The sequence below is a fragment of the Myzus persicae genome, unplaced genomic scaffold (assembly GCF_001856785.1).
Source record: "Myzus persicae strain clone G006 unplaced genomic scaffold, MPER_G0061.0, whole genome shotgun sequence".
NCBI lineage: Eukaryota > Metazoa > Arthropoda > Insecta > Hemiptera > Aphididae > Myzus > Myzus persicae.
Window position 1 is genome coordinate 108,914 of NW_019104131.1, and position 27,564 is coordinate 136,477.

The following is a 27,564-nucleotide window of genomic DNA, read 5'->3' on the forward strand; positions in this document are numbered from 1 at the left end:
GTCTGACCGACACAAAGTCAGTTTATCTGTTAATCAACGGATATGAATTGTTTTCCAGCTACGTTCAGTCAAATTAATACCATTATTGGTTTACAGTATTATTTAATGGTATGAGTACTTGAATATATTGTGTCTAAATGAATTATTTACAATGTTTATATTGAATTATTACCTACAGTTATAGTACCTACATACAATCTCAACATTATACTACACGATTTATGCTGACACCTTCAACAGTTTTGATAGTATTGTTTTACTATAGACTCAATTATTTAGTACTATATTTTACTATTTTTATGTAATTTTAAAATTTTTTTCAAAGATTTTTTGGTCATCAAGTTCGGAGCCCTATAATTTATGATATTTGTACCGGGAAAATTAAGTTAACCTTTTTAAATATTTAAAAGGTATTATAGTATTATGATGGTAATGTGTTTTGAATTTAAATAAATTTATAAACTAAATCAATTTAAAACAATTTAGTTTATACGAGGACCTGTTGCAAATTATTACACCAGTTATCTGCAAACACGAGTCGGGACACTAAATATTTTTTTTCCACACACAAGTTACACTCCACGCGTTTACAACGGCAGTCACCCAATAGGCACAAAGGTAATAATAACAATAATAATAGTAATAATAATAAAATGATAACGCGACATTAACTACATTATATACGATAATATGGCACAAAATTATGTGCATCGACGTCGATGGTCGCGTGCATAATTGACCGCCGTAGTCACGGCCCAGCCTTGCATCTTCATTAAATGTGCGGCGAAAAATTTCCAATTGGAAAAAAATCGACCAGCCATTGTTTGCGCTCCGTTTGGCTGCGGTCCATTAGAGCTGCAGTCTTATATATATATATATATATATATACTATGATATTATGTCAAAGTGACGGTTTCAGAACGCAAATCTACGTCCATATACCCCGGTCTTAGTACACGGTGTGGGCTATATACAGAGTGATCCGTTTAAACTTAGTGCACGCTAATTTTCTCTGTTGTGATTTAAAAAAAATACCGTTCATACTATATTATAGGCATCAATATGGCACCTATACGGTACGAAGTATAGTGAAGTATACATAAGTTATGATAATGAGTTTATACCGTGGAACATTATAGAAAAACAATCCAATAATTTTTTATAACCGCGGTTCAAAGCTTAAATTATATACTAGCGGAGTACACATTATATTGCAAATTGCATGATGTGTGGTCTCGCGTGGTTATTTCACTGTGAACTTTACCAGTTAAAAATTATTCGTTAAACATTCGATGTATAATTTAATACGTCGACCCGTCAATAGTATCTGTTACTGTTCAAAACATTAATTTTTTAACAAAAACGCGGCTTCACGAAAGTTCTTTAGACTATTTTTTCTCTATCGACTGAGAAAAATTAGTGTGGCGGGTAAGATACGCTGTATTTACCCGACTTACACGCGAAGCACAATGTGCACTGTTTTGAAAGAGAATAAAGTAATGATTTCATAATAATATTATTATGGACAACTCGATATGAGTTTTTTTACTATCATAAATTATTGTTGTTTTCCTTTTTTTCCTCCTTTGTTAACATGATTTTGGCACCCGGTTCATGTACCTATACTTCTGCAATGGTATTCTTCATTGGCTCCACACAACAGTGACGTCACGATAACGGTGAGCGTATATATTATAGAAAAAACAATGCTGGCAGTTCTCAGTTATTATCACGTGAACTATTATCATTGATTATTGTTGTAAGTACAGATCCTGTATGAATATTTTTGGTGTATAAAACAACTTTGTGCAGTGGTTCATGATGGCGTAGAAAATTTTTTCGCTCCCGACATCCTCCAAACACTTCTGGCTCTAATGTTCGTCTCAATAAAAAACCAAAACAAGATCAATCATTTTCATGATAAATTTGTGTTTCTTATAAAGATTGTTCACGGTTTGAATGCTAATTGTATGCGTCTTATGGTAAACACAAAAACTCTTGATAAACGCAACTGTTGCTTTTCACGAAAAACAACCTGCTCAAAATATAGTGTATTCGCCACACAATTTCACCAATCCAGATAAACAAAGAAGGGGCCCGAAATCAAGTTTTAATTTTTTAAATACTGAATTGTATTATATATTGGTACTATTACAGTATTATGTACCTAGGTAGGTATTTTAAAGTTGAAGAGAAATTATATTTTATCGAATTGATGGCGATATTGACCTGTTGTTGTGGATTAAGTATAAGTAGTCGCTTATCTTCGTTCTACTTTCTTTCGGAGTATATCTTGTTAATGGAAATAATATTGATCTCCCTATCATTATTTATTTCAAAACGGTTATTGACCCAGTGCAGAAACTCAAAAAGTTGATTTCAGTATCATAGTTTAAATTAACAAGAAGATTAATTAAAATTAATAGTTTTATTATAATTATTTTTGTAGGCACTCATATTACTATATTAGTTCATGTTTAGATAAAAACCAAACATAATATTTTATTTTTAATTTCTCCGTTGTTTTTGTAAAAAAAAAACGACGAACATACGCATATTAATATATCATTACGCATTTAAGTTATTTTATTTAAAAGAATATGTTTAGTAAATTGCGTCAAAATCATCTTTCAAATGCACTGTCTTCAAATTAATAAACATTAAAAATAGTTGCTGACCCAATTTTGTAATCATTTCACATTAAACAAAATGTTTTCCAATAATTTAATTAACTAAATGTTTACATCAAATTTTAAATTAATATAAATTATGGAATATGAAATTTATCATTATATTACTTATTATAATAAATGGTAGGTACAGTATTGTGGTATGGATGGTATAGTACCTATATAATGTAAGTTTATTATTTTTATGTTTTATTTAAATCTTATTCTTACAAATAAAATAACTTTTTAATACAGATCTACACTACGATATTATTTAATTTATTTATTATTTTGACTAGAATTTATACAATTATTAAAATTTCTGGTGCTTTCATAAAGTAATAAAATAATTATTAAGTTGGTTAAATTTAATATTTATAAAAATGGAATGATAATAATATAGACGTATACGAATAAAAATATTTCACATACTTAAGTGTTCAGTTTCAAATTAATAGCTGCAGTGAGTGTTGGTCCAATTAAAAAAAATCAGATAACTATTTAATTTTTTTAGAAATAAAGCTTAGAACTACTTTCTTTTAAAACTAAAGAACGAGGAAACTAAAATTCAGTTTTAACTTTAAGATTGATAAATCAAATGTTACCATATTTTTATTAAAATTAAAACTTAACTAAAGAATTCATAAAGATAAATCACCGAAAAAAAACACGTATTCCAAACCAACCTTACTCTCCTCACAGTTCAAACGATACTAAAAAATCACTAAATAGTCCATGTTGCCAAAGGTTAATTAATAATATTTAAAAATTTTATGAAATGTAATATACGACGAAGTAATTCTAGAAAGTAAGTTCTTTTGGTGATAAATACATTAAGTTTCCACCAGTTTTTAGATACTTGTCATGACGAGGTACCACTGATTTCTAGGTATATTCTTTCATCATATCCAATGATTGAATATCTATCAACACAAAATAATCACTAAGGCCCAAAATAATAATAACAACGCAGTATGATAAAATTATAAAACTGAACTTTCTGGACTTTCGATTAATATTGCAATATTGAAATTGGACATTGTAGTATGATGTATATTGTATATTTCCTATTAATATTAGATATTTAGATCCTCATAACAACACAAGGTTATTGATCTATGTACCAATATATATTATAACTAAACGCTAAACATAGCCATTTGTATCCATTTAATTCTCATTAATTCCATTATTTCGTATTATTATTATTATTTTTGGTTTTAATTTAAATATGCTTATACGCTGCGGGGGTGAGTTCAAGTAGAATAATTCATTACTTAAAATACAAAAATGAAAAATTATGAACCATTACCTACCACGGTTAAGTAAATAGATTTTTAAATAATGTAGGTAGGTACTTATGAAGAAAGAATTTATGTTGTGGAATGTCAGAATAAGACCAAAAAGTATAACTTTAAGTATAAAATTCTAAAACGGTTGTCTTAATTAATTAACCAAAGACGCGGTAAGCCCATAATAATTAATACCTACGTGTAAATACAAATCGTTAACAGCGATGTGCAGGTTTGGTATAACGTTGTTAAACGTGGTGAAACGGTATTAAAGGTATAAAGTTTAACGATGTACTTATATTTCAATACCTGTGCCCGTACATTATTGTTTAAACTAATTAGAAACGTAGACCGTTGTTAACAACATGGGGTACACAATTCAATGGGTAGAGGTATACAAATAATAAGGCTTATTTTTCCTATAGCTTTCCTCGTAGGTAGCGAAAACTCTTCAGCCGTTTTTCGCAGAAAAACTAAGATTTGAATTGCCGGAAGAGTATAAATATAATTCAAGGGCGTATATAGGGAGCGTTAGGGGTTCAACCCCTAGCCCCCGGAAATAAAAGTATGTGTGTGTAGAATCATATCATTATTAATTATATTACTGTCGGGAATTCTGACTTGGGATTTCTAAAACCACCCTCGACATTAAAATATACACCACCGAAATGTATAATAATATCATAACGGCTATATTATAATATCTAAGTTTATTCATGGTAATTATAATCGAAAAGGCAGTGAATCGCGGACACACAACTTCAGCTACAGGGACGACGTGACTTAGCGGCATTTTCAGCTGGAAAATTCGTATTAGCGGCCGGTCAGCGATACCTATCTAGTAAATATATATGTGCAGGGAACTTTTCCTCGCATCGCATCCGGAAGCGAATTGATCGCCTCTCGAGGACCCGTTATTCGCACACATCGGGCGATATGCCAGCGACTTGTTTGTGCTTGTTCTAGCGGCTTTCGGTCGCTTGCTTCCACGCCCCTCCCCCGCCATTTTAACTTCCAGTCGACGAAGTGAAGTTTTTATTACTTTAAGTACGCATTTGTGTGTGTGCGTGTGCGTGTACAGATTTGTTTTTTATACCGTCTCTCTTGTGTACCGCGCGTAAATCTCAACACAAATGCACTTTGGCCGCATGGTATGTCCCGCGGTTCAGTGCCGTCCCACCACCATATCACGCCGCGGGATCCACCACCGCGTCTCGTAAATAAAACATTATGTTATGCAAATATATATAATATAATGATATTATTATAATATAGAATCCAGTAATTATTGCTCTATCTGCGGAAGACGGGTGAGCGTTAGCAGCTCGAACAACGTCACAACCACAGTGTGCCAGAGGACGAAATAACACTGCAACAGCAGTCGCGGTTCGTAATTAGTAGGTACCTATATATACAAATCGTTAAATATAATAATATACATTTTACTCACTACACTGTATACGATACGTTATTAAAAAATCGTTTTGCGCCTCGAGTATAATTTACACACACACACACGCACCACGATTTTCGTACAGTCGGCAGCGGTGCTCTCCCAGCCAGTGCATATTATGTAACCACCTATTTTAACGGTTCACGCCATGGTGCGCGCACCGGTCGTGACCAAGAGGACAACTTAGTAGGTATTATACTACCACGGTTGCAGACGGTGAAGAACGAAAAAAAATAATAAAACGAAGGCAAAAAACCGATTGTATCCGACCCGAACGTCTTATTCCCAACTCGAAACGACCCGCAGAAATAAAACACCGTAATAATTTTTGATATCTTTCCATGCCGAATTTTCCGTTGTATATTATTATTATGGTTTGCTCGTGTGTGTACATAGGCATGGTAATGATGATAATAATAATAATATGTTCTTCAACGAAAAAAAAAAATAAAAAGATGATAATAATAATAAACACGACCGTTTTAAGGCACGATTTTCCAGAGGAATCCGTTATTCCCAGCTCGTTAAACGTCTTTATAGTTGGATCATATAATGACGTTCAATTTAACACTGTGAAACCCTGCGTGGACGTAAATTGTCTTTGGAGTCAAAAAACCGTGAAGTGTGTTATGCACACACACACACTCCATGTGCATATGCACGACAATGTATTATATATTATATAGTTAGTATATTGTAAGTACTCGGTACATGATATATAATATTATATTTGTTTATTTTTTTTTTTTGTACTAGCTGCACATACCTACTTATTTACCGTCATCACAAGTCACACGATTACGTAAATAACCAGTTAATTACTGTAACGGTAAAACATCACATGTCCAACGAATATTGAAAAAACAGCATAAAATAATTAGTTTTACTGTTTACAAACTCCGATTTTCCTCTTGGCTAGGTAGTTACACGGAAGTATTCTTCGTCAATTAAAATAAAGTAATAAAACCCGAGTAGGCGGGGACCTTAATATTATTATGCTAAGTTAACTTTAATAATAACTCCGGCAATAACAATATGCATCGTTTTCGTTTAATACCAAATAATTTAACGTCAACTAAACTGAATAAAAATCATTATTACTTCGTGAAACCAACAAAATTGTCTTAAACAAGTTAATTCGCCCTATAAGATCACCCTCTTTTTTGTCTCCAATAATGCAGTTGTTTAAAAATCTGATTTTTCCAATTTTGAAATACCTATATGATGATAAATATTGACGACCATATTTTCAAATTCTTGACCTTTGTTATGCTTCTTAAGGCGTATCCTGTGGCGATACAAACTTCTGTGTTTTAAATGAGAAACCCCAATTTTTAAATATTTAGAATTTACACTCTGAAAATGTTGATGTACCTACCTAATTCAAAATTTGAACTAGTAGTTTTCGAGTTATTTAGCATAGTGTACCTACTAATGATGGCCATTTTTAAGGACTTTTATCTTTAGTATAAATATTTCAAGAACTAAGTAAATACTAAATACTCAGTCAAATTTTTAATGATAGGTACATCAAAAATTTCAAAAAAATGATCACACTAAATAATTACAGTAAAAAATAGAGTTTCTCATATGAAAAACAGAAGTTTTTATCGGCACAAGACACTTTTTAAGTACTACAAAAATATTCAAGAATTTTAACATATTCAATACTAAAGGAACAATGAGCTTGAGCATGTTTGGTGAATCACCCTATAGAGAAGGAGAAATAATAATAGCAGATCAAGAAAAATAATTTCATTAAATTAATATCATTTTTATATTACACACCAACAAGACTGTAAGATCTCATGATTTACAGTTGTTTAAAAACAGCACTATCGTTTTAAAATTAATATAGACGTATAAAACATATGAAATATTATTGTACTGTATTAGTGTAGGTATTATCATTATTAATATCCTTGTACTATGATGGTTTTTTATAAAAAATAAGACTTAAATCTTGTTATTACCCACGTATATAAAAATGTAAAAGAAATCACATACTATAGTAAAAATGATAGTTTTCATTTATAATGAATGAGGATTATGTTGAATAGAAAATATATGAACATCGTATACATATATATATATATGCATATTATATGATACTTCATACCTACGTTATACTACATAACTAATTTAATAAAATGTAATATCTCTATATTATACGATCCATACTGACCATTCTATATCTTGTGTGTCAACTTCATTACAATTATCTATAATAAAATTGAATAAGTAAGTAACCTCACCTTAGACATGAATCATATTTGTAAAAAAATAAACTACCGAACGCCAAAGTGAAATTTGTATAAACTTTATTATATATGTAAGTAAACTTGTATGGGAATTCATTTATCACATTCAGTAAGTACCTACGAAAGAAGTACAATTAGTCAGACAATTTGTCCACCTCACCGAGGTTATTCACTATTCAGTCATGTTAATGCTCATAATATTTTAAAATAAATGTCGCATTGTCCTTTCAGGTGGATCTTAAATTGCTCTCTTTAAAATTACATGTTCAATAAACTAACAATCCACAATTATTATTTGTACTTGAAAGCTTAGACTGTAGAATTAATAAAATAAATAAAATAATAACATCGATCTCTATTTTTAGTTATTAACATTTTGATAATATTTATACGTGAATATATATCCGAATGGCTATAATATTCAATCTCTAATTTATTTATAAACCATAATAAAAAACGACTTAAAGTTATTTACGTATTTTGAACATCGTATACTAGATGATAGTATCGTATTGTAAAATAATAAAATGTCCATAAAATAAAGTATTTATACATTGGTATTCCAAGCAGGACTTAGAATCGTAATTAAAAATACCTACCGGTATTTTAACAGGAACATTTTTAAAATATTGGAACCGGAACATTGGTGAAACCCTTCTTTTATTTTCTTAGGAACCTAAACCGGAACCGAAACCAACATTTATTAGGAGAAAATGTTTCGGTTTTTTCAGTTCCATTTTTATTTAACTTCACTTCCACTTCTTATACAACTTAAAGTCAGCCCTATTTTTTTAAATTTGTAATGAATGTTTTTTGAATAAAACGGTAAATTTACTAAGTATTTTGACCCAATAACACTGCTATAATTTGATTTTATCATTTTAGATAATATGTTTAATGTTTGTACTTAATTTTTTTTACCCTTAGAATGAAAATATATCTACTTCTAAATATCGGTATTTATCGGTTTCAGAATCAAAACCTTAATTCTGAAATTTTAAGAACCATCATAGAATTTTTTTATGGACCGAAATTGAACCGAAACCGAAAAAATAATAAAATGTTCCAAGTAGTTAATAAAAAAAATGTAATCGTACGTTACCTAATTTTAACACACACTCCATTTTATCAATTTAAATTACTTCAAATTTCTAATGTGATTTGATTTAACATTTTAATAAACCCATGTTTAGTTATTACTGTTATATTTAAATAATTTTGTAAAAAGTACACACCTTATTTTTTTTCAGTAAGTGGAAACCGTCAATTAACATTTTGTTAAAAGAAACTTATTACGTTACGTTAAAAAGGCGGGAAATCTGATATACTAAAAGGTACTTAATTCAATTATTATTTTCAAAAGACAATAAACCATTTTAACATGGTCCAAAAAAAAAAGTACTTAACGACCCAAAAATGACCGAAATCCAATTTTATAGAATGACCGTCATCATTCACAAACAATACAACCATTTCCAAAACTTTTATTTAGACTTACACAGCCTGAAAAACAATTTAGTGACAAAAAATAGTGGATATGTTTTTCTTTCTTCTATTGAAAAAATCAACTATTTTCATTCAAGCTTTTAAAAAACTCGGTTCCCGTAGTACCCCGTAGTACACTGTAAAGAAACAATATCGACAGCAAAATATATTATGACCAAATTAATGTCGCCAGTATAAAATATAGCAATTAGCAGCTTTGTAATTATAATAAACCTAATACTCGAATTCAAGTATAATTAATATTAAATAGTTAGCATACCTAAATATAATAGTTAATAGCATAAAAGTATTATACAATTAGTGGTAATATATAGTATTTATAGAGTTAAACATTTTAACTAATTAATGTAAGTAACTATTAAACATATTCATACTTAAATTCCCCACCCCTTGAGAATTTCCATGTCTTATTTATTGTAGAAGGAACTAGTTAACTTAAACAAAATTAAATCTTCGTGCACAAAGAATAGGTAACACGAACTAACATTAGCAAATTTTGATTTAGATCAATCTACATTTTCAAAAAAATAACCTGCTCAACAGTTCACAGTAAATGTATTGGCTTTCATAAATGGTATGGACAATTTAAGTATTTTAAAATATTGTCCTTGAGAAAACTCAAAAATTCCAACAATCAAAATCTGGATAAATTCGTTATAAGAGGAAAAAGTAGTGGTGAACATCCTTATTGCTTGGTGAATCACTTTGAATATAAATATTTATAAATTATTATATGAATTATAATAGTGTTGTATATATTATTAAAACATTGAAAATATGATAATATTAGGCATTTGATGTTACTATATGTTAGTATTACTTAACTAAACAAGTTAAAGACAAAACTCAGAATAGATACAAGATAGTGGACACCACAGAAAAATAAGCACTCGTTTATTTGTTTCATTCATCTCGGCACACAAAAAGTTATATCTATTTATTAACTTAATTTAAAAATGCATTTTCAAGATCTATTTTATTACAATTACAATTTGATAGAATGAATCAAAGTTCAAACATTAAAATGTCATGCCATAGGAAGGTAATGTCAAGATTAAATGTTTTATAATTTAAATAATACTTTAATTAATGTTATATGCATGAATTCATATTATTTCTAACGTTGCTAGTGTTTTCCAGTTTTCCAGTTTCTGTTTTGAATATAACAGTAGAATTAACTAATTAAATGACAAATTAAAATGTGAAGAAGCGCTTTTGCACATTAAGGTAAAAATAATAAAACTGCATTTTTAGAGATTGAAGAGAGTGTAATCGACATTTGAACGATTTCGTAACAAACATTTTGCTGACATTTTTTTTCAAAAACAACTGGAATGTCTAAAGATTATTTTTTCAAGTACAATTTGTGTTCACTTTAGTTTATATATACATGAATTATTCAAAAATCGTCGAAAGCATTTTTAGTTTTTACAGTCTCAGCCTTCAGATAGTTTAAATATACCTATAAAATGTATAATATATTATATAAACAATTGTAAAATAACTAAATATAGCTCCTCTGTTCCGCTTAACATTAAAAATGCTTCACACGGGCGAACGGCCCATTTTATTATCCATATAAGTGTTAAAAAATCATATATTTAATTTACTCGTTTGCTCCTTATTTATATTTTTTGTTCTTAATTGGTTGAGGCTCTTTATATTATGATACATAATAATAATATATATTAAGCTCTAGGGTTTTAGTTAGTGATTTATATCTCAACATATTATTACATTATTATTAATATTGAAACTAACTTCGGTTGGCGCCATCAATGGAAAATATGTCTAAAAACTATAAAGTAAAATTATTGTATTGCCACCGGTGGTATTTAACTCGAAATGACGTGTAAAAAATACAATTGATAGATATTTTTATCTTACGGGTTTTTTAAATATACATATTGGCATTTTTACGTCAACATTGTAAACAACAAAATATTATGTTTTGAAACGCCATCGCCAAGTTTCACACCTGATTGACCGCTATAATATAATACCTATATAATGTTATGGTTGCTTCACAATGCTAATGAACGTGAATAATAATTCCCCGTTAAACACGCCGTCACAGAGCGACGATGCTATTTTTCCTTATTTGTCCCGAGAAAACGTATTTTACACGGTTCACACGTGTTCGGTTTTTTGCACCACGAAAGAAAACTGCAGTACTTACCAATAATTATATACAGAAACACTACAGCGGGTGTTATGGATGGTGCAAACATACTTCAGAAAAACTCATTTAGCATAAACATTAAACATACTTATTTCCTAACACGTTTTAAATTTGATTGTGCCGTAGGTGTTTAGAATGTAATGTGATTCTACAAAAACGTGTTTAAAATGCACATGCGAGGCGCTTATGAAAATATTATATGGATCTGTGTGAAAGTCACAACGGGCATCGATGATCAAAATGAATCAAATTTACATGTTTGGCCGCTCAGTCAACGGCCAGTTTATAATTTAAATAAATTTGACAACGAAACTGATCAGCAAAGAGGAGAACTAATTTCATACAAAGAATATTATTTTACTCTCTGTATCGTATTATCGTCGTAAGCCTAACTCAAAAATCGTCATATTATAAATTATAATCATAACTATAATGAAATCATCAGTTCTACAGCTTCACATCAGATCAATTTAAAAAATCCAGGTGTTCACCGTACTTGACCGCAGTGCTTGTAATTTTATCCAGTTTGTTCAAAATTTAGTATAATTGTTACAATGATTAAAAGGTACCAAAATCTTAACATAGTAACAACCACCAATCGAATAAAAATATTAGTATAATGTAAACAGTAGAACTAATATACACTTCTCAAAACTATGTAACCCAATTTAAACAGAAAATCAACTAACACTTTATTAGAAATTTAAATTGTTAAGCATTTTAAAAAGGTATTTTTATACTAATTTATTTATTTATTCATCCAAATTATGGTTTAGTTATTTCAAATGTGAAATAAATTTACTATGCAAAAATGTATTGTTTTATTTTATAGACAATTTTATTCGAGGAAAATCAGAAAAAAATATTTTTTATGAATTAATATAAATTTTAAAGTGTACCTGTTCATCTTCGCTAAAAATCCATAAGGTCCATCCAGTTTAGCAGTCTTGTCTAAATTTCGACAGTATAACGTCCAAATGCAATCCAACGATGATCCACTAGCAGTGGGATTATCACCCACGCTTTTTCCTTCGGCCTTAGCCGCCCGAGAGCTACTCCTGTACGCCCTACTCAGATTGAGTATGGCTCTTAAACCACCGTTGATAAACTCCATCAATTCAGATACGAATCCTTTGGGGTTCCTGTTGCGACGGTCGTCCGATAACACTCTCGAATTGGCCGAACGCAGTTGTTTAACACGGTCGGGAGACAAAAACAGCGCATTTAATGCCACCACGTCCGGGTCGTTGAGCATTTGCTGCCCGGCTTCCGCGTCTTCGTTAAGGGCGATTTGCTGTACGTTATGCAACAGAAAAAGATCGATGGCCAACAGTCCGAACGAAACTAGGCTAGCGGCGGAATCGTTAGAGGCAGCTGGATAAATTAAGCTAGCTACAGGCGTGTCGGCAGCTACATCACTAGTGTTGGCGTACATTTCACGGAGCTTCGACAATACGATTGTGGCATTTTTCGTATACAGCGATTGATTAACAGCATCAACCATTTGAATCCATTGACTCTGATTCTTTCGGATGCCTGACTGGGCCAACCAATCGCGAACGTCCTGTAACCTTTTCCTCAAAAACGTGAACACAGGATTGACGGCTTTCTCGTCTGCGGGCGTTACGTCCTCAAACTGCGGATAGAAATATGGGTACTCCTCACTTTCTGTTGTGCCCGGAGGTCGGATGTCTTTTCCTGACAATCGGATTGGGTGTTCTTTGAGGTAAGAGAACGCGGGTATAGGGTTGAACTTTTGCGTATCTGGTTGTTCGCTCACGTAATAAGGTTGAAACTCTTGCGGCGGCTCCTCCACCTCTTCTTCGGTTTTTCCTTCCATTTCAGACCAATTCGGATACACTACCTCGCTCTTTTTTCTCACCCCGTTCACTCTAGACGGCTCTATGGTCTCCTCTATTGGACTCACGCCGTCGTCGAGCTTAGCCTCGACCCTCGAAGTCGGAGTGGTTGGTTCTATTTTGGCCATTTTCTCGTGTTCGACTATTTCGATCCTGCCTTTTTTGTTCTTTATGCTCGTGGTGGGCATCGCGTCATAGTCGGCCGTCGGGAATGTTGACTTGACTGTAGTCACCTCGTAGTGGTGTCTGTGCACGTTCGGGACCGCGTGCACAGGCGGCTGGTACACCGCCGCCGGTACATCCGGCCTACTGTTCATGCCGAGCCACAAAGTCATCCCGATGAACGATACGGTGATGAGTAATCCGCACATGGCCACCAACACCCAGCACCGACCCAGGCACGACGACCCGGAATCATATTGCTTGTCACGCATTTCGTAAAACATCGCGAACTAAACAGTACACCGGTCCGGACGATAGCGGAAGACGGAATGTTCGTCGGATGGTGCACCGGAACGAGACTTGATGCCGGCCGAGCGTTTTGGTGGCGGGGAGAAACGTCCGTCGACACTGCGATCGCTACCACCGCCACCACTGCCACTGCCACTGCCACTGCCACAGACACTGCCGTTGTCGTCGTCGATGATGAAACGGTTTTCCGTCACACAAGTAGATCATCACACGCGGTTGTCATCCGACCATTGTTTTTAATACGAAAGAAAAGAAAGAACGAAAGAAAAAACCTCACGACGATGATAAACCGATGTTTAAAAATTTCCTCGACCTGATTCGAACAGGCCGGATGGGGAAAGTTGAACGAATAATGCACAGGCGCAGGATATTGGACATTAAAGACCACCGGATGACCATGTGAAATGGCTACAGTTTTCGAGTAAAATGTTGCGGTAGACACGATAAAAATTTATTTTGAAGCATATTGTTCGTTAATTTGCATTTATTTTTAATTAATTCGTAAATGTCACTTAAAGTCTTAAAGTATAAATCACGTGGTCTGTATCTTAATAGAAAAACATCGACTGCAGTTAATAAAACTTTGAAATACCATAATAGCGTATCGTAGTAATATGCCTATTCTAATAGCTACCCAGAAAAAATATCAAAAATAATACTTAAAACTAGGTTGTAAACAATGTCTTAAGTAAGCAGCATTCAGATTCATTATTTTGTTAAATTATTACAATGTTTAAAAAATAATGTATGTGATGAATTATAATAGTAAATTATTGATTTTAAGAGTAATTTATACTATAATAATATAATTACGTAGGTATTCAGATGTATGGTAATATAAGTTCTAATATTTTGACCTATTTCATTTTATCATCATAACATTTATCCAATTAATGGAAAATAAATAAAGTTAATTTTATAATTTGCTGCTTAGCTGCATATTCTTTTCATATAACAAAGTACTTAACATTCATGATGAAAAAAAAATGCTTGACTCATCCACTGCTATTATAATTTATTTTTCATTCATTTTAAATTAGGTATTTCAATTAAATACATTTTATGCGCTTGTCAATCTTTCAACTAAATAGTTTCATTTTCTTATTGATGATTTAAATCCAATTTATTTTGTGCTTGCCTTTTTTAAAATATTTAGTGAAATGATAATGATAACACTCTGTTCCTGTTTGCTTTTATAAAAATTATAAGTATTGTTATACAAAGTCTTTTTTTCATGACTAATCCGGATCCATTCTACAAAAATACTGTAGTTTTTTCATATTTTATTATACTTCATTCACGGTTTAAGGTAACCACGACTGTATATATATATATTATAAAATAAATCATAATATAAAAAGTCACCTTATTATCTTTTATATTTTACTAAATTTATTGAAACAATTTTTTATACAGATAATATAAAAATTAAATTTATAATATCAATCTTATATTTGAGTAAGTACCAGGTACCTATTGTGAATTTGAATAAAAAAATGTTGTAATTTTTATTTTATAAAGCGTATTGATTATAGAAACTTATATTTAATAATGATATTACTTACTTCTATAAAGTTTTTAAATTACAATAAAATATAATTCATTTTAATAGATGTAACATTTATCTAAAATTGTATAGCTTACCGTATTTGGAAAAATAGTTTTTAATCAAAATTACTAAATAATGTAGCCTGTAGCTCAAACATTTCATATTTTTTTCACTGACTTGAAATACCTAATTACTTAAAAGTACGTGTTTAAAATAGAACACGAATGTACACAATAAAAATTAAGATTAATATGATACTAATAAATAAATAATAATACAAATAGATCAAACTAGCTTCACAATAAAATAGAAGTTTATGATCCTAATTATATCAACTATTACCTACTATATACATCGTTTAATCTATAGTCAATACGTGTATTTGTATGAAATGTATAATTGTTCTGCTGCATTCAATATAAATGATATGAACATTAACACTTGAAACTTAGATAATAGAACTACAAGAACAATAATTGAAAGAAAATTCATAATATGTTGAATGTGTAAAAAATCTGTCACAAATCAAAAATAAACAATGAAAAACTTGAACAAACATTTTTATAATAAAATGTTGTACCTACTTATGTATATTTCTTGTTCAATGAAACGTCAAGAAACCCTACCCAAAAATATGGCATAACCACAGAAATAATATGCAAAAAAACTAAAAAAAAAAATTCTTAAAATCTGATCCCTAGACATAAATAAAAACTCATTGTACAAAGATGATAAAACCAATTTTTAATTGAAATAATTACTAAATGCACAATTCAAGAATGTGATATAAAACACAAGATGGTGTAAGTACCTATTCAGAAAAACTTTTAAGTTGTGAACATTTATGATTCCGTTTCAAAATCTTTTAATCATTTGTTCTCAATTATTTGTCTCCTATTGATTTTCATAATTTTGCTTGAGCTATATTTACTATTTTTAAAAACTTTAATATAATAATAAAAAAACATTTTTCACGTTTTGCTCATTATACTTACTATTTAAGTTACATTTAATGAACTGTGGACAACTTAGCTTCTACTAAGCTTCTCATTGAAGACTACATTATTTCCTAAACGTACAGCAACAATTGTTTTTAGTTCGATGCATTTTGGAACAGAGGCATGTATTTTATGTACTAACATTTTTTTCTTTTCTTCTAGTGAATTCTGGTCTTACCGATTTCGGGTATTTAGGTACTGCAACAAATATTATATGGTATATTATAAATAAATAAATTAAATCGATAGTTTACTGATTTACCGAATCACCAAAAATCCCAGTATAATAACACTGTTTCCACTATAATATTAATAATCACACATAAAAAAAAATTATACTCCTGAAAAATTCGCACCGATTAGTGGGTATATATTTTATATACCAACATTTAGCCGACGATAGTGGATTGTAGTAAAATCGTAAAATAAAATGGACCAAAATGTTTTCTCGAAGGTTACAATAATGACTGGGTAAAGCCGCGCGCAAACGTCTCCGCGGTACTAATTGTAACACTTTAAAAAATCAATTAGTAACACCGCCGTGGCCGATATGATATACTACATATTATTATAATCATGTGGATACGATTTCAAATATTTGTACGACTTTATATCAACCCTAACGTGTAAACCCGTATCAAAATATGATTACTGATGATTAGGTACATGAAAGACGAAGGTAGACGTGTAGCCATACCGAAAACAATCGTGAATCATAACTATTTGGTCCATGTCCAGTTTACAGACACCCTGCAGTAGAAGACAAAATATACACTTTTTTAATACGAAAATTACTAAATATTTTTATTATTAAATTACTATATTAGTTATTTTGTCGTTATTCGAAAAATAAAACTTTTCTCATGTAGAAATATATAAATATTGATAGTTCATGTTAGAACACATTTAAAAAAAAAAAAGCATTTAAAGTTAATACATTTGATAAAATATGTTAAAAACGAAAAATGGCAAATTATTTTGTAGTTAAGAATTTGTGTTGGATGGTTTGATTACTTATGGTTTTTTAACATTTGTATTATATTTTTAAATTTCACTACCGCCACTGTTATAAATTTATAATGTAACATGCATATTATATAGATATAGCATTCGATTTTGTCTCGTTTATTTTATCAAATCTATAAATACAATTATGTTACTAGCAAATTTTTTTTTTATTTTACGATTTAACAATTCTTTAACGATATGTATTAGGTTATATTATTACTGTCTTAATAATATATACTCGATAATAGAAATGAGCTGTAATCTTTAAAACCGTTGTCGATTATACAGTTTTATGCTTATGAATATTTACAATACAGTATACAATATACATACACAATAATTGTTAAACGTTGTCGGCAAATTTGGAAGTTATATAATAAATATTATAACCGGTTTATTTTCGGCAAACTTGGAAGTGGGTGTCTGTGAACTGGGAAAGTAGGTATACAAACTATTTATTATTTTCTGTCATCTCAGCGATATGTATAAATTGTTTAGTATCATAATTTTTAATATTACTACCTAACATTTCTATACAGCGACCGATATTTATTTTTTTTCACCTACTTAAACCGACTACCTTTTATTAATAACTAGCCTTGTGACCCGTATAAAAATACAGCAATCTATCACTGTGTATTTTGGTTTTAGTGTACCTACACCTCAGTTCACGGTCATGGCGGTGTCACTGTGTCAATGTACTATAGCTTTATGGATAAATCTGACCTAGGCGAAAAGTCCAGTGGATTATATACAACGGTCGTTGTATTATTATTTAAGTATCAATAACTTTTTGAGCCAATAAGTTTCGTTGTCCTGAATACCTCCACCAGCTAGGCAAAATGAACTCTATTTTAAAATACAGTAATATATATAGGTATTTCTTATTATATCAATTACGATTTACAATTTATATATACTAAATATATAAAGAATGATAATAAGATGGATCACCTCCAAGACAGTCTGTCTTGTTATTATTGTTACTTAACAGGTATTATACTATTATAGTAGTTGTTGAGGCTTTTCAACATTTGTTTAGTGTCACCTATCGAACGTGGTCTCTCAAAATCTTCCCGATAGCTTTAGAAACAATATCTTACATTTTCGCTGAAACCGGTAGAGTAGTTTTTGAATTTATAAACCAAACACTTATATATTACAATAAAACAGTTATAGATATCGACAGTACAGAAGAAAAGGATAGTTTTTAATCTACCCGTTATAATATTACTGGGTTCAAATGTAGTTCTCGCGCAAAACGCGAAGGAACCATGTATGTTTTTATGAACACATTTTTACTTTAAACAATTAGCGCCACGATTTTATAACACTTTTTAAAAAATAGTTGCATTTCTACACGTTCTGCGTTTAATTCACGCTGTAATGCAACTTTAAACATGGTGGAAAATGCAATAGACATGAATGCAAAAATCAACAATTGACCGACAAGTTTTTTCTAAAGTTTGAATGTCTATAAAAAAAAATTCTAAAACTAAACAATTATGTGAATACATTTTAAAAGAAACTTTTTTAAATGATGAAAGAATGAAAATTAAAAATAAATCAAATTAGAAGTCTATTAAAGCACGCGATAAGGGATAAATAAGAAAAATAATGAACGAAGTGATTGATACGACTGATGCATGCTGTTATCTAAGATGAAAATATATTTATATTTTATATAATAGAAAAACAAATAATAAAAATTATAATTTTAAAAAGTAGGAAAATAGGTCAATAGCTCACAAAAACATTTTAAATCTTGCTTCTAAGAATTACGAAATAAGGTTGTCATTTACGTATCCAAGGGTGAAAAATATATAGACATTAGACAGTATTAAATGCTAGAATTGAGTCTTAATTTTTGAAATAATGAGTAATTGCTGTTAAAATAATCATACTGAATGCTATAAACATTGGTACAATATCATATTAATATCGTACTATTCATGCAAGCGTGTCATCCAATTATCAATATGGCTTTTCATCGTCGATTCACAAGACATCTTTACAGACCATAGAAACCTAGATCGGGTTTTTTCTGTTAAAAACTACCAATTCAAGCATGTAATTTCGGTATGCATATTCTATGTTATTATTATTATTATTATTATTATTATTATTATTATTATTATGAATAATATGTGGCCGTCGTAGGTGGTACTGATGAATCGACAAAATGAACGCACGCAATTATCTATGATGCCTACGCTTGTAAGAAAAAAAATGTGGCGAGAGAGAGATAGAGACTAGAAGAAGAAGAATCACTTTCTCTGCCTATTGTGAACATCAGTTTTTGTGTGTATGTAATACATATACCTATACTTATACATATATATATATATATATTCGTACAATGAGATTGAGTTGCATGCAGCCAAGTACACAATTATTGTACAAAACAAATACATATGCGAAACGTAAACAATGCATGGAAATAATGGCCGTGACTTTCTTATTATATATATTTCATATTTTGACCGTTTAATCGAAACGGTGCCTAGCCCATAACACTTGTCTTGCATCTTCTTGATCTACATTACTTCGTCGCTGCTGCATACTGCAGCCCTTGTGAGTTGTGACTAATATTTTTAATTCATCAAAAGATTCACTTTTAATGGGTAAAGAAATCGTAATTTTTTTATGTCATTTATTCAATAAACTACAATCAGTAAATCGTAAAAAGTTGACCTAAATATTTAAACTACCCAAACGATTCTTCGCTTGACCGGCTTCCAGATCAATAATCATTACAATCACTTTCTTTCGATACCAATTAATCATTTATATCCTATACATGTATACCTACAAAGTTAAGTGACTATAATAATAGAACGATACACATTTTATATCAGTTTTTTTTTTTTTAATTACTAAAATAAAAATAAATATTTTACAATTACATTGACAAACGTTTATTTCGAGTGTAGAATTAAGAAACAATTTATGAATTAACTTTATAGACTATAAGTTAATAAATTTAATTCAACATATAAAATTATATATTACACGTCTACAAATCTACAACCCACATCCAACATATTATATAGCATAAATGCATTATATACAATCTTAAAGTAATTGTAAAATAGATAATTACAAATTTATCAAAATGTCCAAATCTTATTTTTTAATAATAATCGATAACATTTTGACAAAAAAATCTCTGGTAGGTAAAAACTAATAAATAAAAACAAATATGAGATACCTTAATGATTAGATAATTCGTAGGTACCTATATCCCTAAACGAAATAAACGACATAAGCTCTTGAAATATGTATTAAAGGTTTAAGATTTTAAATGGATATCCATAACTAGGCTATAAAAATATTGTTCCTATTATTTTAAATATTGTTTTGTATCAGTTATGTTTTTGCCTTAGACCAAATTCGGATAAATTGTTGATAAATATCATAACGATAAAAGAGAATTTTGTTATGTTATACGTAGGATAAACAATAAACATGAACATTGAACAATATAAATATACACGGATAAATAATGTCAGGGATTTAATGGTAAAATCTGTTTATTTTTTAATAACTCACTTAATGCATTATGTTAATTAGACACTTAAGGAAGTACTAATATAATTTGTATCTTTAACAAATAAATTATAAAAGTCTTGTTTTTGAATTGACATTTTGTGGGGATAATAAAAATTCCGTTAGATACGTTTAAAAATTAATAATTCATTAGCAAATATTTTATATCAATACTATTAGTGATTTATATTTTACACTTTATCTAGACTCGAAGCTTAATATTTTACATAACATTAGTTGTTTTACAAGCTATTGATGAAAAATTTTAAATAATTACGCAATACTTTTTCTCCGTGTTTTTTGTTACTGTACATTTAAGACTAAAACATATTTATGGTAACTCATAAGTCATAAGTGATGAAGACTGTCAAATACGTATTTTAAAATGCATTATAAATTATAATACTTTAAAATATGCATTTGTAAATGCATTATAAGTAGCAAGTTCGTTCAAATATGCAGTTCAATTAAAAATATACACAACCTCGCACTAATCAAATAAAAGAACATTTTTTCATTTGATTTTCCTCAATTAAATAAATTGAAATTACTTTTATTTTTTTTCTGTATTTTAGTATTAAAAAAACAATCTTGAACTAAAAAAAAATAATTTTTTAACATAACTTATAGGTGATATTGTGTTTCGTTTTCATTTGCAGATGTCTTCATCAACATGATTGTGCCGCACAATCAGAGATACATCAGTGCATATTACATTGTTTTCGAATTCGGATGCGAAAGTTGCGAACGGCTTGGGAGAAATCGTTTTTCTTTGTCCCTTTTTTAAACCTCAAAACGTTTAACAAACTGTCAAGTGAAACAAATAAAAGACAGTATACACCGCAACACGCGATTAACCAACTATAATACGAATGAGTTATACTTATTTTTCTTATCCAACGCCCAGCCACTGCGTAATTGAATTATTTAAAACGCATACATATATGTGTCAATGTATACAGGTAATTTTAAAAAAAGTACTAGAATCATGCAATTTTAGTTCTATCAATTTCTTTATATTTTTTACGTAGGTACCAAAGTAACGACCAATAGCAATAATATTTTTAAGTTAATAATAATATATATAATGATAACAGAACAAAACGCGCAACGTCATTTTTGTAACGTTGCCCTATAACTCAAATGATCTATCCACGAAATGAGAAAACATGTTAAGAATGGTTTTACTGTTGTGCTTTTTGTACCTGACTATAATAATAGGTTCGATGCAACAGACGGTGACATCAAACGTTACACTGATGTAATTTTAAGTCTCAACACATGTTGTGTTCATGGTATATTTTATATTATGATATATTCACATCCAATAGAATGAGACAACTTTTCAAAAATAAATCTCATCTAATCAATGCGGTAGACAAATAATCGTTGAAAGATGTGTATTATAAAAGGTATTAAATAACCTATAAGTGATCAACAATTATTTACAAATTAAATAGATGGTATATTATATCGATCATAAATTTTCATATATCTACGAAATATATTGCTGGTTACTGGTTAGGTGAAAGTAATAAAGGTAACTCAAAAATTTTCCTAAAATCAAAATTCAGATTTAACTAATTGGATACTTGAATCTAGTATGACCGCGTTTTTAGTTTTAGCCATAAACTTAACATAAATTTGAAAATCTGGTTTGGAAACAACATCATAAACGCGTTAGACGAAGACGTTATATGCATTATAGGTATATATGTGTGGTATTCTATTACCTTTGATTTTTCTTAGCACATCTCATTTTTACATCTTATTTGTTGTACTCACATTTTACGTTTTCTTTGTCTATATATTATGTAACTTTTTTTACTGTATCTTAGTTTTTTATTTTTTTATTCTTATGATATCTTGCTGTATATGAGAGTTCACATACCGTGTATTATTATTATTTATTACCGTGCTTAGGTTTAAAATATTGTAAAGGACAAACGTCAATTTATGTATAAAATAAATAAAGTACAATCTATATATATAGGTATATTAAACATGGTATGTTGATTATGGTTATTTACCGAATACTTCCGATTGATAATACTTAAATATAATTTAGATAGTAAGTACTGTACATCGCACTCTTATACTAAGGTGAGCGAAGCGAGACAAGTATCCAACACCTATTATTTAGCCATATACCAAGCCGTTGTATGCGTTATCCGCTTGTTTTACTCAGTATTAAATAGTTTATGGGTGTGTAAACCGTTATGGCAACTGTAATACGAATTATACTTAGTAAACCGTTTTGTCATAATACGAGTATATGCCTACCTGTAAGTGTTCGTTGTTTTTGTCGTAACTGTAAAAAAACCTTAAGTGTTTAATAATTTGTCTTATACGCTTGAAATGCATTATTATCTATTTAGATATAAGGACGGATCAGAGCATATTATTATTCATAAGAAAAACAAATCCAATTGGATTAGAACTATTTTAAATTAACAGTCGATTTATTGTTTAAAATTCAAAATCACCCGTACAGTGTGAAAAATACGATACCAGTTTTTGATACGAGTGAGAACACATTACTTTTATAACATGTTTTTTTTAACCATCATTATTATTTTTAGCGTGTTGTTAATTGACTATTAATCTATACTGTTACTTGTAATATTTTAGATTAGAGTAAAAACCAATACGATATAGCTTATAGGTAATACTTGTATTTATTGAATTTTTTTAATTTAATATACAATCTATTAGAAATGTTCCGGGTACCCGACAATTACTCGATGGCAGGGTACTCGGTATCACATTTAAGACTCAGCCCTTACTTGGTACCCGGGTATACTTAACCCCGGTATACCTAACCTACATTTTTACCCGGTCCTTACTCAGTACCTGGCGAAATACTACATTTTCAACTAATATCCGGTAACTGGCAAACGCTGATAATCTATACATAAATATAATATGCATAAGTACCTATAATTAATATAACTAGAAAACTCTAAAATTCTAGGTAAACAACTTATAATTTATTTTGGTACATATTGGAATAACTAAACCGATTTATAATAGCCAGTTTATTGTATTTTAATATTAGTGTTTGCTAAGTTTATGCTCAGAATCACATTTTATTACCTAGGTAGTTTTATTTTTGTTATTAATTTATTATAATTGCAGACCTGTCCAGTGCTGAGTGTTTTGAGACTTCATTAATATTATTGATAGTTTCTCAATCAGTAATTGGTAGTTGATTGTGCCTTGCTGTATATATAACCATTTTGTATTTACATTTCTACTCGACCAGCAATCGATACCAGATTTATAACAAATTTTCTTCCCGAAACAATCTACAATCTATGCTTTTTTTTTGTCTGTAGGTACAATAAGCAGAATTTTTAAATTATTATTGATTTCCATGTGTAGTTTTGAGAAACTTTACAAACACTATAGAGACACTTTTATCTGTAAAATTATACGAATAAGTGGGGGCAAAATTGTCTTTTGGGGCGATGGAGAAGAATTTCAAGCTAACATACATGCCGATTTTAGTGGTTTAGGGGTGAGGTGTTAGCAAATACGGGTTTCAATCGTTTATTAAGGAAATCAAAATGGATTAGTTTGTGACATAATAATAAAGGCGAACAGGCTAAAGTGATAAAATGAACAGTTTTTGACGGGAATGTTTGGTTTTTTGGTAGAACCCCATATTTGGAGCCCGAGCTTTAGGTGAATCCATATTAGCTTGAGAAGGGATTGAACACATTTATTTTTCTATTCTAGTGACTTTTATAGTTTGAAAAAATATATTTGTTTTGGTGCGCATGGTAAGACGATTAAGACAATACTTAAATTATGAAGCAAGTATTATTTATTGTTTGGTGCAATTATTTTTCTCTGATTATGTGGGAGACAAATAAGAACTAAATATTTAGTGTTTTGTGGATTCGGCATTTGTTTATTTTATTATTTCATTTTCATAGGTACTTTATGCACTATAATAGACCATAATAGGTAAATAGAAAACTATAAAAACGAATTTTATAAAAACCATTTAGGGGTATGATAGATTGATATAGCATAATATTTTAAACACTTCCGCCAAAATGGACACGGGGATCACGTATGCACAATAACACATCTGGAATTAATCGGACCGAATAAACATCGTTTCAACCGTAAACCACGGTTCACGGTTAAGCACTTTCGGGGAGCTAAAAAATACGAGCGCGAGTATCATAATAAGATGCTTGTGATATCGCGTTTATACGACTATATTTTAATATATAAATATGTATAGGTATATGCAGGTGTATAATATTTATAGTATATTTAGTTAAACTGCCCGAAGGGAAACGGCGACAATTGCAAATTAAAGGTGTTCGGTGGAATTATTCATTTGAACGCGGTAACCGCGACCAGTTGCGACTGAAACCGCGAGTGACCGCGGATATAATACAGACGCACTATATATTAACGATATAAATTGTATAGCTTATATTTAGGTATATTATAATGCAGGTAAAGTACTATACCTATAACATTATGATTATTTATATATATATATATTATATGCGTTAATCGGCAGTGGCGGTTCCCACGCTTCGATCACCGACGCGCGGACGATGGCACAGGACTCTAACGTCTGATTGTTGGTGCAAACTATAAAATTCTAGGGAAACCGAATTTTGACATACATATTTCACTGAACGAATGCGAAGAGGAAAGAGGTACGACCGCAATACCAAAAATAAAAGGAAGAGCATACTCCGCGCATGTGTACCTACATTATGAGTACCAAATCACATACCACGAAAAAGCTCATGAGCTATAATATGCATATTATACAGAATTTAACAGGAGGACCTGACAAATGAAATAACTTTAATATTCTATAACTATCGTCTATCAAAATTGTTTAATTGGTTTCTAAGTATAATTTATTAACTCTTGTGTTACAAGTATACTACAACACTTTTTATTTCTTTTCTATAGGTACCTACTAAAAATTTAAAAAATGTTGAATTTGATAATAATTTTTTTTTTTTAATTCAAAATATACAATTTGTAAACCTGGTTTATAGAAAATTTTAAGTGTAAAAACATTTATTTAAATCATGTAGTTTATCATTTATGATTTATAAAATGTCAACATTTAATACTCATTAATTTGAAAAGTAAAAACCTTTTTAAAAAAATATTTAGATTTACCTTTTTCAACAAGTGCCTTTTCAAAAGTGCTAGTACAATTTTAAAAATTTTACCTATGCTTCCTGAATTTAAAATACTTTTTTACAACTGGATTAATTTTACTTAACAAAAATTCTAAAAAATAAACTGCATGACTTAAATAAATGTATTTACAATCAATTATTTTCTAAAAACCGGATTAACAAATTACACTTATTTTGAATTTTTCAACAAAAAAAACTTAATTCACATTTAAAATATATTGTTTTCAGTATTAAAAAATAAAGATAAAATGTCATATTATACGTGTAGTGCAAGTGTCACTAAATTATGTACAAAATTGATTAGAACAAAAGTTATTTCATTTGTCAGGTTTTCGTGCAATAAGTTAGGCCCAGTACATAGGTACTTAGATATTAATATAATTATTCATTAGGTATGTGCTATATAAAGTTTTGTTAAATGATATATTATGAAAATGTACCCATTGGTATGTATTACATATATTATAATGTACAAGAGGTAGGTATTTAAATAATGCTTCATTAATTTTAATGTGTAGTTTTCCCAGAATGTTTATAGTTAATTTTTTTTTTATTAAATTTATATCCGTATTTTATTTGTGTCCCAATAATATGATTTCCAAATTATTTTATGATATAAGCACCTCTCAATCAATGAACGTCATAAACAAACAATTTTATTAATAATAAACACGATGACATTGAAATATCTAAACCCTATTATACAGATTTTTAGATGCCCATTTTTTTTTTAATTACTTTAACAGTAATTATATAATTTTGCCTACGACAAATTGTTGTCGTTAACGAGTGTTAAAGCTCAGCTACCCAATAAAAAAGTCAATGATTTTTTTTTAAACCAAGGGAAATTCTTGATATATTTTTTTTTTTATGTTTATTTTGTGAATTTTAGTACAAATCAAGTTTGTTTTTAAACTGTTTAGTTATATCCATACCTGCATCAAACTTTTTAATCTTTTCTACTGCTGCAACCAAGATCAACCGAAAAATACAGTATTTTAGGGTGACCACACACTGGTAAAGCAAAACTGCTTTAAAGCGACTAATATTGTTTTATAGAAATAGAACGTGCGCTATTTTCATTAGTCATTGCCAAGCAGTCACTAGATAATTATATCAAAATTATGCCAAATATTATTTCTTTATGCTAAATTGTCTACAATATAAAGGTAATACATTAGACATTTTATACTATACATTATACACTATATCTACAAGTATACTGAAATACGTAATTTTGCATTGCAAACCTTTATTTTATTCTTTGTTTTTATTTTTAAGTAATAATTTGTGAAAAAAATATAAATATCTATAACATCTGTACAAACTAAATATTTTAACTATAATATATTAGTTCAAAATATGTTTAAGCAATGTAAAACACATATTTGAAGCATTATTTTACTTACTTTCATCTTGGTTTTCCACATAAAGTTTTTCGAGCAGTGGAAATTCAAAAGATGATAAATGTCACATAAAACTGCAGAATTCTAAAAAAAATTTAAAAAAATTACAAAATATAGATAGAATTTAAATTTAAAAATAAAAATGAAAGGGGGCAAAGGCGCCCGCGGG

The 27,564-nt window shown here is 29.6% G+C and overlaps 1 protein-coding gene and 1 long non-coding RNA gene across 2 annotated transcripts in view; both read right to left on the bottom strand.

Annotated features, from left to right (window-relative positions):
• LOC111039051 overlaps window positions 1-13,724 on the bottom strand; it is a 30,226-nt gene extending 16,502 nt beyond the window's left edge. Inside the window, exon 1 of the mRNA XM_022322333.1 lies at window positions 12,263-13,724. Within this exon, the coding sequence (XP_022178025.1) occupies window positions 12,263-13,668 (1,406 nt within the window). The 5' untranslated portion in view covers window positions 13,669-13,724. The remainder of the gene's footprint in view (window positions 1-12,262) is intronic.
• Window positions 13,725-15,347: 1,623 nt separating this feature from the next.
• On the bottom strand, window positions 15,348-27,485 carry LOC111039054. The gene is made up of 3 exons (XR_002605067.1): window positions 27,399-27,485; window positions 16,383-16,438; window positions 15,348-16,311 (listed from the first exon to the last, which is right to left on the bottom strand). It is a non-coding gene; the product is annotated as an uncharacterized LOC111039054 (long non-coding RNA).
• Window positions 27,486-27,564: the final 79 nt, after the last annotated feature.